Below are 18,282 nucleotides of genomic sequence, written 5' to 3' on the forward strand. Positions count from 1 at the left end.
AGAGAGAGAGAAAAGAAAAACACACCAATACTTAGAAAACTCTGAAAATAAATAACTTATTTTCACAGAAATCTCATATATATATATATATATATATATATGAATACACATAGGAAACTGTTATAACAAACATATTATTCTAAAAGTAAAATGTGGCACAGAGTAAGGAAACTGATAATTATATGATCATAATTACTTGACTTTCTATAATACTTTAATTTAGAGCATCTTTTAACTTGGGCTAATTGTAGCTATCTTGAAAGTGACTGGGGAATTTGAAAAAAAAATTTGGAATGCAACTTGATAAGTGCATTGTACATATTTGTAGTTATACAGGGACTTTGCGTATGTGTGCACTTATACAACATTTGAAGCCTCACTGCATAAACTTACCTGGAGGTAGAAAACAGACAAAGATATATATTTCCTCTGAATTTAGCTCACTGATTTTCAAATGAAGGAAATGTAACATTCAGAGTGGTCAACCTTTTACTTCCAGTTTGCAATGCAATTGTTGTGTCAGTTAAGAAGTGTTAAAGGAAGGTTTCTTTCTACAGTAAATCAAGGTCAACTATTTCATAATGTGTCCGTTTTTCTGTTAGCTGATGATCTGACCCACATGCATAATGTTACATGATTGACTGTTCTGGCTATTTTGTGTAAAACATAGTGCACACATTTTCCTTTCTGATAACCAGAAAACTGCTGATATGTGTCTTTCTTATGTGTTCAGGTGTCACCCTGGAGTCAGATTCCTGTCTAGACCCAGGCATTCCTGTGAATGGCCACCGTCATGGGGGAAGCTTTGGCATTGGATCCACAGTGACCTTCAGCTGTGACCCTGGTTACACGTTGAGTGATGAGGAGCCCCTGGTGTGTGACAGGAGCCACCAATGGAATCACGCATTGCCCAGCTGTGATGGTAGGTGTGGCAAAGAGAGCAGGTTGTCAGGAGAAAACAGAAACCTAGGAATGTTTGGACAGCTTGTGAGTCATATGTGTGAGAAAGAGCATTGTGTAGCTCAAGTGAGATTTCTTTTTTTAATTTTTTAATTTTTAATTTTTATTTAAGAAAGTATTAATTAACAAAACCATTGGGTAGGAGGGGTACAATTCCACACAATTCCCACCACCCATTCTCCATATCCCACCCCCTACCCTGATAGCTTTCCCATTCTCTATCCCTCTGGGAGCATGGACCCAGGGTCATTGTGGGTTGCAGAAGGTAGAAGGTCTGGCTTCTGTAATTGCTTCCCCGCTGAACATGGGTGTTGACTGGTCGGTCCATACTCCCAGTCTGCCTCTCTCTTTCCCTAGTAGGGTGGGTCTCTGGGGAAGCTGAGCTCCAGGACACATTGGTGGGGTCTTCAGTCCAGGGAAGCCTGGCCGGCATCCTGATGGCATCTGGAACCTGGTGACTGAAAAGAGAGTTAACATAGGAAGCAAAACAAATTGTTGAGCAATCATGGACCCAAAGCTTGGAATAGTGGAGAGGAAGTGTTAGGGGGATATTCACTGCAAACTCTAGTGTACTTCTGCTTTCAGGTATATATTTTGCAGTAGTTTACGGATACATGTGAACATATGCTCTCTCTCACAGAAACTGGTGTCTATCTAGGTTTGGGAACTTTGTTAGGAAGTGAACCACCTGAGATGGAATTAGAGTATACTATGAAAGGAAAGGTCTCACCCGAGTAATGAAGCTGAAGGTCTTGTCATTCCACATGTGAAGTTTCTGGACACAGTCTGAAGTGAAGCATGTTGAGGTGGCAATCGTTGTGTTGGTTAGGTTGTGATCGGCAGATGCAATATTATTTGATATGGATTGGGAGAGGCATATGGGAAAGTGGGCCCTATCCAAGGGTTCCAGGACTGGGGAAAGTGGAGGCTCTACAGTGGAGATGTGAGGTTCCTGCTGTCTTAGGGTTCAAAAAGACAATCGATAGTTAATGTTATCACATTATTTGGTAATTTGGTTAACTTTGAAAAGTCCTTTTGTTAGGGTTTGCTGTATAGTACCCAGTATCTTATATATAGCTGTGCTATTGGTTGCTTCTGATCTACTTGGTCTAGGCTTTTGAGAGAGTCTGCATATCAATTACACTGCATATATTGAGAAAAGATTCAGTTTGTGTTTTGAAAAACTTTGAGACATACAATTAATTTCCCCCTCTCGTATTAATTAACTAGTGATGTATATGACTACATTTTACTAGGAGTGTACATAAATACCATTCCCACCACTCATCAACAGAAGTTGAGGAAGAAGATCTGAAAGGGAAACTAAAAGCAGGACCTGACCAAATTGACCAAGTGAGATTTCTAATGGAAAACTTAAGCACTTTAGAAATATTGCCAGTGACTGGAAAGTTTTCCCGTGAGTACAACATAGGTTTGAATCTTGGTACCCTAGGCATTGAGGAAGCTTCTGTGCTATGGAAGCTTTCCCTCTCACTTTATTTCTGTGCCTTTCCCTTTCTATCTGAGAAAAAAAAAAAGTTAGCTCCTGGAAATGACAAAAGAAAGAAAGAAAGAAAGAAAGAAAGAAAGAAAGAAAGAAAGAAAGAAAGAAAGAAAGAAAACAGATTAGTCCTCAAAGCTGACCTAGTACATGGTCTTTCTTAAATAATACCTGTTCACAGATGAAGACTGAAAAATTATTGTCTTGGAGTTGTACCCCGCCCATTAGTGTGCACACATTAACATGCATGTGGACCTGGGTTCAAGCCCTCCATCCCCACTTGAGTGCTGGAGCAGTGCTACAGGTGTCTCTTTCTCCCCACTTCTTTCCCTCTCTATTTCTCTCTGGTCCCATAAAAGAAAAAAAAAAAAAACTGTTCACCAGGAATGGTAGCTTCATCTTGCAGGTAATGAGCCCCAGTGATAACCCTGATGGCAAAAATTAAAAGGAAGGAAGAAAAGAAGGAAGGGAGGGAAGGAGGAAAGACAGAAGGAAAGAAAGAATTATGGTTGATTCTCCAGCTGTTTTCTACTGTGCAGAAACTTTTAGGTGCTTGATTATACACAAACTCATACAAAGTATTAACAGACACAGTTCTCTTCTTAGAAGGTTCTATTCTTCACCTACACTTCCCAGCAGATCCCTTGGAAATTCCAGAATGAGTAACATCCTTAATACTGTACATTACTATATTGTTTCAGCTTTATACTATGCAATGTATAGCTACAGGAGTAAAATATACACATCTGTAAGCTCTGATCTTTCACTAAAATAGTCAGGGATTTTTGCTTTTGCCTTGTTTCTAAAGAAAGAGAAATAAATACTTGTTTCCATTTTTACACATTTGTGGACAGCATTTCAAAACAAGCATGATATATATATATATATTCAGTAAATACTTTGATTTCTTTAAAATGATGCATACAAAATGCAGGGTCAGTACAGCACTTATGGTTAGCTGCAGACTTAAGGAACCTTTGAATTTTGTCATGAGACTGTTAATGAAATAATACTGGGTTCTCTGGGAGAAAAACTGACATGTGTAAACAATAGCTCATAATGGCTGAAGGCTTTCCCAAAATGTATGGAAATATCCTCAAACATACAAAGCAGTAGTGAATCACCCATGCTATTGTCAGCAAAGAGACAAAGAAGATGCTCCCACACAACAGTATGTGCCCTCCTTTAAGGGCTGAACCCTTGGGAGCATTGTAGAAGGTCTGGGCCTGTTTTCACTTGTCTCGATGTGCATATGAAATAATGCCTTTTCTGCTGCAGAACACAAACTCAAACATTTAATTTCCTTTTTTCCTGCTCTAGACCATAGTTCTGCTGTATCAACCTCATCAGCGTGAAGAACATTTTGTAACCACAAAAATAATATTCACATTATGTTGACATCAATTTTCTGCATAATAATCTCAAATGAGAAGTTAGCATAGGAAGATGTATTATATAGCAGGGCAGAAGACAAATTAAGAGGATAGTCCAATGTGTGACCCAAATTCCCCTTCTATTAAAATCCAGCAAAAGAAAGTGGCAGATATTAGCAAGCATCTTTCTTTCATGTGCAGTTATACATCATAAAAAGGCACTTTGGTCAAGGACAGATGGTGTAAATGAGGTGATCCCAGTAGGTTCTGCTTGTGTAATTACACTGTGAAATTCACTGGATAAGAAATTCACCTTGGGGGTCGGGAGGTAGCACATGTGGCGCAAAGTGCAAGGATAAGCATAAGGATCCCAGTTCGAGCCCCTGGCTCCCACCTTCAGGGGAGTCACTTCATAAGAGGTAAAGCAGGTCTGCAGGTGTCTATCTTTCTCTCCCTCTCACCGTCTTCCACTCCTCTCTCTGTCCTATCCAACATCGAAAGACATCAACAACAACAATAATGACCACAACAAGGCTACAACAAAGGCAACAAATGGGGGGAAAATGGCCTCCAGGAGCAGTGGATTCATGGTGTAGGCACTGAGTCCCAGCAATAACCCTGGAGGCAAGAAAAAAAAGAAATTCACCTTAATTACCTGTCTCAGAACATACTGTTTGTTAAATGTACACAACTATATAGATAAAGCTATAACATGGAGGAAGTCTCTAGCCCCAGGTTCCCCTCTTAGGCAGAGATGTCAGGACAACAGTACAAATGAAGATGACTTGGAGGATAGTAGTTACTGATATATGAAACTTTTTCTAGACAGCTATATTTCTTCATTCTCATTCATTCTTTTACTTAGGACTTTAAATAATCTCTGAAATAGTACATCACTGTAACAGATATATAAAAGAATCATACTCAGTAAATTCATAAAAAATAACCTGGGAAGGCCTTACTTATTAAGTTATCATAAATGACCCATGAAGGGGGTTGGGCAGTAGCGCAGCAGGTTAAGGCAACATGGCAAAAGGCGCAAGGACCGGTGTAAGGACCCTGGTTGGAGCTCCTAGCTCCCCACCTGCAGGGGAGTCATTTCACAGGCGGTGAAGCAGGTCTACAGGTGTCTATGTTTCTCTCCCCATCTCTGTCTTCCCCTCCTCTCTCCATTCTCACTGTCCTATCCAACAATGACATCATCAACAACAATAATGACCACAACAAGGCTACAACAACAAGGGCAACAAAAGGGGGAAAAAATGGCCTCCAGGAGCAGTGGATTCATGGTGCAGGCACTGAGCCACAGCAATAACCCTGGAGGCAAAAAAAAAAAGACCCATGAAAATCAAGAATGTCCTCAGGCATTATAAATATTATTTAACATGTTTGGAAGATTTAATAAATATAATAATATAAGAAAATAATATGTATTATAATGTAAATATTGGGAAAAATACAGTCAACACTCAACAAAACTATGTGATCCATAACTAACTACATTCAGTATAAATACAAAACCAATTATTTCTACACCCTTAAATATTTGTTTCATGTGTCACTGAAATTATCAGTGAAATTATCAGCCTATATATTTTAACTTATCACTTCATCCAAAATATGTGATAAAATAAATTATGTATATACCTAATTTGTGGTATCTGTATATATAGCAAAATATGTGGCTTTCTTAGGTACCACTGTTCAGTCTTAATAGGTTTTTTATTTCTATAGCTAAAAATAGACTTTAGCAGTGGAACATATGTGAACTACTCTCTTACATTTGCCTTCAGTAAATGAATTGAACACTCGTAAGTAAGGACTTCCCAGGTTATTTTCACAGCAGGTTTCTCCATCAGAACTGGAAGAATGAAATTCAAAGTCTTCTAGTTATAATGAAAGGCAGTGTCTAGCATATCCAGAAGACACATGCTGGCCATCAAATTAACTAGGTTTTCTCCTTGGTGGAAAAAAAAAAGAGAAATACTAATGAGAGGACGTTCCTCACCTATTTAAGATCTGAAATTTTTATTTTGAATGAGTTCTTCTCAAAAGTGCACATGCAACAAAATTCTTCATGAATTCGTGATTTAATGGTGCTTATTTACTTTCTTTAAATATTTTAGAATCTAACCAAAATTATTTTTTATTTCTGCCCAGCAGGCAAACTAGATATTTAACAGACTCATCATCTTAACCTCCTCTTCCCTCAGCCAAACATAGAAAAACCACCCCCTGCTATAGACACAGGTATCATATTATCTGAATCCTCATCCTCCCAGACTGGACTACTCTCCACTTTCCTTAGAATTTCCTGGAGTTGTTCTAGAGCACTGAATATATTGGCTTTTCTTCTCACATATTGTGCAGTTCCAAAAAAATCTAACTTTATTTTTTTTTTCTAATTCAGTTTTATATACCCTTTCTTACTCCTTGTGGGCTGTGAGGACAAAACACTACAGGCAAGTGATTTATAAATCACAGAGATACACTTTTCATAGTTCTAGATAATGAGTATTAGATTAGAGTGACCTTGTAGAAATGGGAGAAGCTGCTTTCTGTGTGCACACCACCAGATGAGGGTGTGCAAGCTGTCTGTTACATATTTTTAAATATATATATATATATATATATATATATATATATATATTGTTATTGGATAGAGACAGAGAGAAATTGAGAGGAGAGGGGAAAGAGACAGAGAGACACCTGCAACATTGCTTCACCACAAAGCTACCACTTGTGTAGCTTTCCCCCTGCAGGTGGGGGCCAGAGGCTTAAACCTGGATCCTTACACACTGTCAAGTGTGTACTTAACTGGGTGCACCACCACCTAGCCCCCTCTGTTATCCTTTCTAAGGATGAAACCCTAGCATAATGTTCTACCTTTATGAACTAACCACTCCCCAAATCTCCCCCACCCCTAATCTCATCACTTTGAGATTTAGGAATTCCAACATAAAATTTGGTAAAACATAAAGATTCTCATCACAGTATATTAATGTGTATACAAATATGTGGCTATTGAATACAGCCTTTTCATATTGACATTAACCTCGAAGAATATAGGAATAAGGAGGAATGTACCAAAAACACAGCGCTTGATCTGAGATTACAGTGATGAATTCTCCCAAAGAGATTTCTGAGAGCAGATTTCTATATGAGAACAGCATTCTCAGCAGAAGAAATGATCAAACTCACCAGGAGCTTAGAGACATGACCTATCCTGCAAGTTCTAGAGACTTTGTGAAATCAAGTGAATATTAAATATAAAATTTTTCAACAGGAAATTATTAAAGAGAAACAGATTAGGAACAGACTGAAAAGAGATGTGTGCTTTTCTAGTAACTAAGATATTGTCAAAAAGAGTTATCTATTTGGTGCTCTCCATAGACAATAAAGGCATGCTAGACTTAAACATTTTATTCCTTTATGTTTCCCAGTTCCAAAAATGTGTAAATTTGATCCAAACATTCTTTATTATTTTTTTTCCTTTTCAGTTATTAACTTTCTTCTTCTGCCACCATGGTAAACACTGGTGTTTGGTACCTGCATGATGATGAGGATGCCACTGTTCCTGGTGGCCATATAAATATATATTTTTTCTTACTTCTCCTTCTTTTCTTTTTCTGATTTTCTTTTTTTTTTTTGTTTAATTAGCTAGGAGGAGGGAGAAGGGGGAGAGTGGATAGAGGAGATATGAAGAGTGAGAGAAGTTCCTCTCACAATGGGTAAGACACCCAGTTGACTAGCAATGGAAAGTATACTAAGAATTAATTTTGGTCAACCTGAGGGAGGGGGGCAAGGGTATACGTGTATATATAATAGTAATAATAAAATAGAACAGAGTAAAAAGCCCTAGTAGTGGGTCTGCAGCTTGGACAACTCCCTGTTAGCTCAGGCACATTGAACCTAGACAACCTATTAAAAAAGAAAAAAACAAAACAAAACAATACAAAAAAAAAACCTTACAAGCAGTCTTTCCCAGGAGGGGTGAGGCATTCCTTGGTCAGATATTTCTCACTCCAATAGGGCCTAAGTCCCTTACTCAGAGAAAAAAAAAAAAAAAAAAAGCCAACATATTCAGAAGGGAACAGGATTGGAATGGCACCCCTAGTGAGCCAGGAATTTTGGTTAAACAAAAAAGGTCAGCGGGGAGCCTGCTGGCAGCAGCTCCCTACCACTGGGGGTCTGGTTATGGGGGAACAGGGCAGGGGGAGATAATAAAAAAATTTCCTTTCTTTTTGTTCTATTTTCTTTCTTTTTTTTTTCTTTAAGAAAGGATTAATTAACAAAACCATAGGGTAGGAAGGGTACAACTCCACACAATTCCCACCACCCAATCTCCATATCCCACTCCCTCCCCTGATAGCATTCCCATTATCCATCACTCTGGGAGCATGGACCCAGGGCCATTGTGGGTTGCAGAAGGTAGAAGGTCTGGCTTCTGTAATTGCTTCCCCGCTGAACATGGGCATTGACTGGTCGGCCCATACTCCCAGTCTGCCTCTCTCTTTCCCTAGTAGGGTGTGTCTCTGGGGAAGCTGAGCTCCAGGACATATTGGTGGGGTCTTCAATCCAGGGAAGCCTGGCCGGCATCCTGATGGCATCTGGAACCTAGTGACTGAAAAGAGAGTTAACATAGGAAGCCAAACAAATTGTTGAGAAATCATGGACCCAAAGCTTGGAATAGTGGAGAGTAAGTGTTAGGGAGGTACTCACTGCAAACTTTAGTGTACTTCTGCTTTCAGGTATATATTTTGCAGTAGTTTACGGATACATGTGTACATACTCTCTCTCTCTCACAGAAACTGGTGTATATCTAGGTTTTGGGACTTTGTTAGAAAGTGAACCCCTGAGATGAGATTAGAGTATACTATGAAAGGAAAGGTCTCACCTGAGTAATGAAGCTGAAGGGTTGTCATTCCCCACGTGAAGTCTCTGGACACAGTCTGAAGTGAAGCATGTTGAGGTGGCAATCGTTGTGTTGGTTAGGTTGTGATCGGCAGATGCAATATTATTTCATATGGATTGGGAGAGGCATATGGGAAAGTGGGCCCTATCCAAGGGTTCCAGGACTGGGGGAAGTAGGGGGTCTATAGTGGAGATGTGAGGTTCCTGCTGTCTTAGGGTTAAAAAAGACAGTCAATAGTTAATGTTATCATCACATTATTTGGTAATTGGGTTAACTTTGAAAAGTCCTTTTGTTAGGGTTTGCTGTACAGTACCCACTATCTTTATATAGCTGTGTTATTGGATGCTTCTGATCTACTTGGTCTAGGCTTTTGAGAGAGTCCACATATGAAATATACAGCCTGTATATTAAAAAGACTCAGTTTGTGTTTTGAAAAACTTTGAGACATACAATTGATTTTCCCCCTCTCTAATTAACTAGTGATTTATATGTCTACATTTTGCTAGGAGTGTACATAAACACCATTCCCACCACCAAAAGACTGTGCCCCACCCCTCCACCCACTCCCACCCTCACTGGCCCAGGAAGCTGCATGTCTACCCCTCACCACAGGGTTTTTACTTTGGTGCCCTACTTACAGTTTGGTCAGGTCCTGCTTTTAGTTTCCCTTTCAGATCTTCTTAGTCAGCTTCTGTTGATGAGTGGGATCATCCCATACTCATCTTTATCTTTCTGACTTCGCTCACTTAACATAATTCCTTCTAGCTTTGTCCAAGATGGGTCAGAGAAGGTGGGTTCATTGTTCTTGATAGCTGCCTAGTATTCCATTGTGTATATATACCACAGCTTTCTCAGCCACTCATCTGTTGTTGGGCACCTGGGTTGCTTCCAGGTTTTAGCTATTATGAATTGTGCTGCTATGAACACACCTCTTTTTGGTTGGGTGTTATGGAGTCCTTGGGGTATAACCCCAGGAGAGGAATTACTGGATCATATGGAAGGTCCATGTCTAGACTTGTGAGAGTTTTCCAGACTGCTGTCCACAGAGGCTGGACCAATTTACATTCCCACCAGCAATGTAAAAGGGTTCCTCTGTCCCCACAACCTCTCTAGCATTTGTTGCTGCTGTCCTTTTTGATGTATGCCATTCTCACAGGAGTGAGGTGGTATTTTAGTGTTGTCTTAATTTGCATTTCTCTGATAATCAGTGACCTAAAGTAGTTTTTCATGTTTGTTAGCCTTTTGGATCTCCTCTGAGGTGAATGTTTAGTTCATATCCTCTGCCCATTTTTGGATGGGGTCATTTGCTTTTCTGGTGCTAAGTTTGCTGAGCTCTTTATATATTTTGGTGATTAGTTTCTTGTCTGTTGTATGGCATGTGAAGATCTTCTCACATTCTGTGAGGGGTCTCTTTGTTTAATAGTTTCTTTGGATGTGCAGAAGCTTTTCAATTTGATGTAGTCCCATTGGTTTGTTTCTGCTTTAGTCTTCCTTGCAATTAGGTTTGATTTATCAAGATGTCCTTGAAGTGTAGGTGGAAAAGTGTTTTACCAATGTTTTCCTCTAAGTATTTGATTGTTTCTGGTCTGACATCTATGTCTTTGATCCATTTGGAGTTGATTTTTGTTTCTGGTGAGATAAAGTGGTTCAATTTCATTCTTCTGCATGTTACAACCCAGTTTCCCAGCACCATTTATTGAAGAGGCCTCCTTTTTCCATGTAATCCTTTGGGCCCCCTTATCAAAGATTAGATGTCCATAGGTGTGGGGATTTATTTCTGGGCTTCCAATTGTGTTCCACTGGTCTGTGTGCCTATTTTAGTTCCAGTACCAAGGCTGTTTTGATGATGATGACTTTATAATATACTTTAAGGTCTGGGAGTGTGATGCCTCCATTTCTGTTTCTTTTCCTCAAGATGGTTTTGGCAATTTAGGTGTTTTCATGTTCCAGATAAATGATTGTAGTGTTTGTTGTATTGTCTTAAAGAAGCATGGTGGAACTTTGATTTGTATTGCATTAAATTTGTATATGGCTCTGGGGAGAATATTCATTTTGATGATATTTATTCTTCCAATCCATGAGCATGGGATATCTTTCCATTTCTTGGTATCAGTTTCTATTTCCTTGAGTAGCGACTCATAGTTTTCAGCATACAAGTCTTTCACTTCTTTGGTGAACTTTATTCCTAGGTATTTGATTGATTTTGCTGAAACAGTAAATGGGAGTGATTTCTGGATGTCTTCTTCTTCAGATTTAGTGTTTGCATAAAGAAATGCCACTGATTTTTGTACATTGATTTTGTAGCCCGATACCTTGCTATATTGCCTAATAACTTCCAGTAATTTTCTGCTGGATTCTTTAGGTTTTTCTATATATACTATCATATCTTCTGCAAATATTGAGAGTTTGATTCTTCCCTTCCAATCTGTATTCCTTTGATTTCTTTCTCTTGCTTGATTGCTATGGAAAGAACTTCCAATATGCTGAAGAGTAACGGTGACAATGGATAGCCCTGTCTAGTCCCCGATCTGAGGGGGAATGCTTTCAGCTTATGTCCATTGAGTATGATGTTGGCTGTAGGTTTGCTATATATACAGACTCCACTATCTTGAGGAATTTCCCATCTATTCCCATTTTTTGTAGAGTTTTGTGCATGAATGGGTGTTGTATTTTGTCAAAGTCTTTCTCTGAATCTATTGAGATAATCATGTGGTTTTTGGCTTTGCTTTTATTGATGTGGTGAATGACATTGATTGACTTATGGATGTTGAACCAGCCTTGCATTCCTGGGATGAATCCCACTTGGTCGTGATGAACAATCTTTTTGATTTGTTGCTGTATCCGGTTGGCCAAGATCTTGTTTAATATTTTGGCATCTCTGTTCATCAACGATATTGGTCTGTAGTTTTCCTTTTTTGTTCTGTCCCTATCAGCTTTTGGTATCAGGGTGTTGTTGGCTTCATAGAAGCTGGAAGTGAGTATTCCTGATTCTTTAATCTTATGGAAAAGCTTTAGAAGTATGGGTACTAACTGTTTCCTGAACGTTTTGTAGAATTCATTTGTGAAGCCATCTGGTCCAGGACTTTTGTTGTTTGGGAGATTCTTAATAATGGTTACAATTTCTTTGTCTGTGATTGGTGCATTTAGATTTTGTAGTTCTTCTTGGTTCAGTTTTGGAAGTGAATATGCTTCTAGGAATTGTTCCATTTTTTCCAGATTCTCTAGGTTGGTGGTGTATAGTTCTTTATAGAAGTTTCACAGGATTCTCTGGATTTCTGTGGCGTCAGTTGTGATATTGGATCGACCTTCTCGTGTTGCATCCCGTGAGTACCCATTTATTGGGGAAACTGATGATCCTTCCTAGCCAACTGAATCCACATGGATCCCAGTCACTTTCAAAGCCAGCAACAAGCAGACATCAGGCTCAACCTGACTCTGTTGACTGGCCTTGGAAGAAGGGCAAACGCTAGAAGAAGAAGTTGTGAAATCTCCTCCATCATTTACAATTCTATTAGTTTGAGTCTTCTCTCTTTTTTGTTTGGTGAGTCTGGGTAGGAGTTTGTCAATTTTGTTTAATATTTCAAAGAACCAACATTTGGCTTCATTGATCTTTTGTATGGTTCTTTTATTTTCGATGTTGATTATTTCTGCTCTAACTTTAGTGATTTCTGTCCTTCTGGTTTCTTTTGGGTTCCTTTGTTCCTCTTCCTCTAAGTCCTTGAGGTGTACAGTAAGATCGTTCAATTGAGCTTCTTTTGGGTGTTTAATATGTGATTGTATGGCTATAAGTTTGCCTCTCAGTACTGCTTTAGCTGTGTCCCAAATATTATGATAGGTTGTGTCTTCATTTTCATTTGTTTCCAGGAACATTTGAATTTCCTGCTTGAGTGAATCTCTGACCCAGTTGTTCTTAAGGAGTATGTTGTTTAGTTTCCAAATTCTGTGACTTTTAATCACTTTCTGTTTGTTGTTAAGTGTTAGTTTTACTCCACTGTGGTCTGAGAAGATACTTGGGATTATTTCGATGTTCTTGAATTTATTGATGCTGTCTTTGTGACCTAACATGTGGTCTATCCTTGAGTATGTGTTATGTGGATTTGAAAAGAAGGTGTATTCCAGTTTTTTGGGGTGAAGGACTCTGAAAATGTCCAAGAGGTCTAGTCTGTCAATCTCTTCATTTAATTCTCTTGTATCTTATTGGTTCTCTGCTTTGTTGATCTGTCTAAGTGTGAGAGTGTGGTATTGAAGTCTCCCACTATTATTGTATTAATATTGATGTATTTTTGAAATTCTTTCAGTAGGTGCTTAATGTATTTAGATGGTCCCTCATTGGGTGCATAGATGTTAATTATTGTTAAGTCTTCTTGGCTGATTGATCCTCTAATCATTATGTAATGTCCTTTCCTATCTTTTATTACTTTATTTAATTTAAAATCTATCGTTTCTGAGATGAGAATGGCTGTTCCTGCCCATTTTTGTGGTCCATTAGCCTGTATGATAGTTTTTCATCCTTTCACTTTAAGTCTGTGTTTATCTTGTTATGACAGATGGGATTCTTGCAAGCAGCATATGGTTGGGTTATGTTTTCTGATCTATCCCCCAACTCTTTGCCTTTTAATGGGTGAGTTTAAGCCATTCACATTTATTGATATTATGGATTTAATGTATTATAGTGCCATTTTTCAAAAAAAAATGTTTTGTTTGCTCTGATATATTGCCAGTATTATAGTGATGTTCTTGTTTATAAGAGGTCTTTTAGAACTTCTTTCAGGGCCAGTTTGGTGATGGTTGCCTCCTTTAACTGTTGTTTGTCTAAGAAGGTTTTGATCCCTCCATCAAGTTTGAATGAAAGTCTAGCAGGATATATTATCCTTGGGTTGAAACCCTTTTTCATTCAGGGCTCAATTGATATCTTGCCATTCCCTTCTGGCTTTTAGAGTTTGAGTGGAGAAGTCTGCAGATAATCTTATGGGTTTTCCCTTGTATGTGACTTTTTGTTTCTCTCTTGCAGCCTTTAGGATCCTTTCTTTATCCTTATTTTTTCTCATTGTGACTATGATGTGTCTTGGTGTCTTCAGGTCTGGGTTGATTCTGTTTGGTACTCTCTAGGCCTCTTGAATCTTGATGTCCTTTCTATTATTTAGGTCTGGGAAGTTTTCTTCTATTATTTCCTCTAGAATGTTTGCTTCCCCTTCCTCTCTTTCTTCCTCTGGCAGGCCAATTATACGAATGTTACTTCTTCTGAGATCATCCCATATGTCTCTGTTGTTGTTTTCAGTGTCTCTCAATCTCTTTTTAAGCTCTTTCTCCTCTTTCTTAGTTTTCTCTAACTCATCCTCTGTCTGAATAATTCTGTTTTCTGCATCTGTTAGTCTGCTTTCCCTTGCCTCAGCTTCTTTCTTCATTACAGCTATTTCAGCTTTCAGTTCTCTAATTGCCTAAGATAATCAGTATTTTCCTTGGGGGTCTCAACTGTTGTTTCCCTAATATTGCCATTCCTTTCCTCCAGTGTTGTTTTCATTTCATTTCCAGGAGATGTGGTCTAACCCAAATTGAGCTATAGTCACCTCCTTGGTATCACACTTAGAAGAAGGCCTTGTTCATTGTCCTCCTGAAGGCCAGGATTCGATGCTTTCCAGCAGTTGTTGTCAGAGCTCAAGCCAGCAGCTGCTTCAGAGTCATTATCTTGGATCCACCCCCTTTTTCTGATTTTCTTTTCCTTCTATGCCCTCTTCCTTTCTCTCTCTTTCTCTCTTCCTTTATCTCTATATTCTTCTTTTTCCTTATAGAGACAAACTGAAATAGAAATAGAGGAAGAAGGGGATAGATAGAGAAGACAGATATACCTACAGCACTGCTCCACTATCCCTAACATTTCTTTCTTACATGTAGAAACCAGAGGTTAAAACCCATATCCTCAAACAGGGTAACATATGTACTTTACCAAATGTACTGCCTGATCCCAAATTTCAAAGTTTTATTTTTATTTACTTATTTTTATTGCTACTAGAGTTATAGCTGGGGCTTGGTGCCAGCACAACAAATTTACTGCTCTAGGCAACCTTTTTTGTTTGTTTGATTTGGTTGGATGGAGAGAAATTAAGGGGGTAGGGAGATAGACAGGAAAAGAAAAAAATAGATTCCTTCAAACCTGCTTCACCGCTCATTATGAATCATTCCTTTAGGTAGGGAGCAGGGTCTGAAAATTAGGTCCTTGTGAATAATACTGCATGCACTCAACTGGGTGGTCTACTATCAGGCCCCACTTCAAACTCTCTAAGGGGATTGGTAACAAATTACTTGTTTTGCTGTTGCATTTTGGGAATCAGCTTTTCAAATGATAATACATTTATAATCAAACATCATTAATAAGTTGCAAACTTGGGAGATTTTAGAGTTTGATGAGTCATGCATGGCTATTTTTATTTAACTATAAGAATCATTGCTGTTGTCTTTTAAAAACGCAAGCAATCCCTTAACCCCCAAGGGTTTTTATTGTAAATGAGTGCTATATCAGTAGGATATTTAAGCCTTTAAAAATCCAAAGCTCTCAGAAAAGAATGAAGAAATTGGAACTAATTATAATGTTTTATATTACTGTGAACAAAAGATAACTTCAATATATTTACATCTTCAAAGTCATTGTCTAATTTTACTATTTAAGCTTTAACATACTCAGCTTTTAAAGATAATGTAAATATTGAGATAAGGCATTGATTTATTATGTGTAAGACAATTGCCAGGGAATCTTTGGAAACACTGTATTAAAAATATTTTCCCAAAATAATTACTTATTCTTGAGATTTATTTAAAAAAAAAGACTGTGTTCAGAACCACATGATCAAAAAGGTGTTTGTCTTTTAATATGAGAAGAGGCAAAGTATTTATTTATTTATTTATTTATTTATTTATTTATTTTTGCCTCTAGGATTATAGCTGGGGCTTGGTGCCAGCACTACAAATCCAGTGCTCCTGGAGGCCATTTTTTCCATTTATTGGATAGGATGGAGAGAAATTGAGAGAGGGACAGTTAGAGAGGGAGAGAGAAGGACAGACACCTGCAGACCTGTGTCACAGCTAGAAAGCATACCCACCTGCAGGTGGGGAGCCAGGGACTTGAATCTGGATTCCTGTACTTAGTACTACGTGTGCTTAACCCTACACACCACCACCCAACCCCCAGAGCTCCACTTTATTTTCTAGAGATTCAGCCCTATTGTTCTATTTAACCGCTTAACTGTGGGGAAGGTGGGGTGGGACACTCTGTTTACTCAGTCCACCTATTCCAGTGTTAATCCTTGCTAGAAAGTCCTCTCAGATACACCTAGAGTCAGACTGAATCAATCTTTCCATGACTGGGTCCACACATCAAATTCACCACCATCATCGGAGTGGTTGACTTTAGCTGGGAAGCCATTTCTCTAGGTTGTATACTGTTTAAAACTCTCATTAAGAGTTATATATTATACTTCAAAGTACAATAATGTTTTGGCTTTGTTATTTTTAGGTAAGTAATAGATATTCTTTTAGTTCTTGGGCAAACCGTGAAACTTTGACTCACACATTTTTCTTTTCTTTCAAGCCCTGTGTGGAGGCTATATTCATGGGAAGAGTGGGACTGTCCTTTCTCCTGGGTTTCCAGATTTTTACCCAAATTCTCTCAACTGCACATGGACCATTGAAGTTTCTCATGGAAAGGGTAAGGAAGTCATCAATTTAAACACAGAGAATAGTTAATGTGGTACAATTGGGGACAGAGAGACAGGTATGCTAACAATAGGTTAATTTTGAGTTTTTCATAAGATTTTAGAAAAAATACTCTTTAAATTATTGGTATTGTAAGAAAAAGTACATTCTTTTTCTGTTTCAGGTAACTTGGACTTAAAAATAGGTATACTGGTAAGTTAAAAGAAGTATACATTTAATAAACTGTGAATACTTATTAGTAAATAACTAGAAATAAGAAGTTATCTAGACTTCTAACTTCCATAATAAATCTAGGAAACCTTGTTATCTAAACTTATATGGTATTCTAAATTTACCCAGGGTGGGAGGTGATAGCATAATGGTTACACGAAGAGACTCTCATGCTGGAGGCTTTGAAGTCCCTCCCAGGTTCAATCCCTCCTACCACCATGAAGTTGATCAGTGCTGTGGTAAAAAGAAAAAAAATATTATTCATGGAACAGATGTCTATATATATTTATATCTTTTAAGTCTATATATTTACAACTTTATATCCATTTCTGTGTCTGTATTTATAGTTTTACTTCTATCTATATAGACTGATCTTTTTGAGCCCAGAAGAAATCATTCCCTCCCTCTTATTTTCTTTCCTCCCCAGGAGTACAGATGATATTTCACACTTTTCACCTGGAGAGCTCTCATGACTACTTACTCATCTCTGAGGATGGGAGCTTCCTGGAACCTGTTGCCCGGCTCACTGGCTCAGTCCTACCCCACACCATCAAAGCGGGTTTGTTTGGCAACTTCACAGCCCAGCTTCGCTTCATATCTGACTTCTCCATTTCCTATGAGGGCTTCAACATCACCTTTTCAGGTATTTATTTATTGGATTTTTTTTCTGCCTCCAGGATTGTGGCTGGGGCTTGGTGTCTGCACTATGAATCCACTGCTCCTGGAGGTCATTTTCTCCATTTTGTTGCCCTTGTTATTATTGTTGCCATTGATATTGTTGTTGTTGGATAAAACAGAGAGAAACCAAGAGAGAAGGGCAAGACAGGGAGCCAGAGAGAAAGATAGACACCTGCAGACCTGCTTCACCACTTGTGAAGTGACCTCCCCTTAAGGCGGGGAGCTGGGGGCTTGAACCGGGATCCTTTCGCGGGTCCTTGTGCTTAGCCCTATGTACACTTAACCAAGCATGCCAGTGCAGGCCCCCTTAACTCTTGTTCTCAACTTCAAATTTAAATCCTTGATTTCTATATTTTTGTGACAGTTCATTTCTGATGTTTTCACGTTGTAGGAAATTATTGGCTACTTAGTAAATGTTGCACAATTGTCAGATATATATAAAGCAAAAATACTGTCTTTTTCAGCTTTATTGAGGCACAATTAAGAAACTAGAATACTGCCAAAGAAATAGATCCTTTTGAATATTTTTTTAATTCTTTACTCTGTAAATTATGATCAACTGTTATTAATTGTAATCTTTGTTACTTTCTCCCGGTATTTCACTGCATCTGTAGAGCTATAGGACTGTTTCAGACTGTTTGATTTCATGGAAATTGACTGTCATCTGTAGTAATCATGTAATTGGCCACTTTCTCCATGAAAGACTTAGTTCTTCCGAGTCTGAATCCTCCCTCTCCCCTGGTGGGTCTCTCTAGATTAGCTACACCATTGTTGTAGCTACCCCTGAAGTTCTCACCTTCATTGTGACCTACAGTGGGTTCAGAGAGCATGCTCCAGAGAAGGGAGATAGAGTAAAGACAGTCTGTGCATCTCTTTCTCTTCCATAGGTGTTTTGCATTAGTCTGTTCAGTCTGTGTTATGCTATGTACTTAGAAAAA

General features: G+C 38.4%; 1 protein-coding gene across 1 annotated transcript in view; it reads left to right on the forward strand.

The window, feature by feature from the left end:
• Positions 1–18,282, forward strand: part of CSMD1 (CUB and Sushi multiple domains 1) — a 1,841,590-nt gene that overhangs the window by 1,547,738 nt on the left and 275,570 nt on the right. Inside the window, exons 18-20 of the mRNA XM_060184943.1 lie at positions 734–922; positions 16,332–16,448; positions 17,094–17,309. Coding sequence (XP_060040926.1) covers positions 734–922; positions 16,332–16,448; positions 17,094–17,309 — 522 coding nt within the window. The remainder of the gene's footprint in view (positions 1–733; positions 923–16,331; positions 16,449–17,093; positions 17,310–18,282) is intronic.

The sequence above is a fragment of the Erinaceus europaeus genome, chromosome 2 (genome assembly GCF_950295315.1).
Source record: "Erinaceus europaeus chromosome 2, mEriEur2.1, whole genome shotgun sequence".
Classification (NCBI taxonomy): domain Eukaryota; kingdom Metazoa; phylum Chordata; class Mammalia; order Eulipotyphla; family Erinaceidae; genus Erinaceus; species Erinaceus europaeus.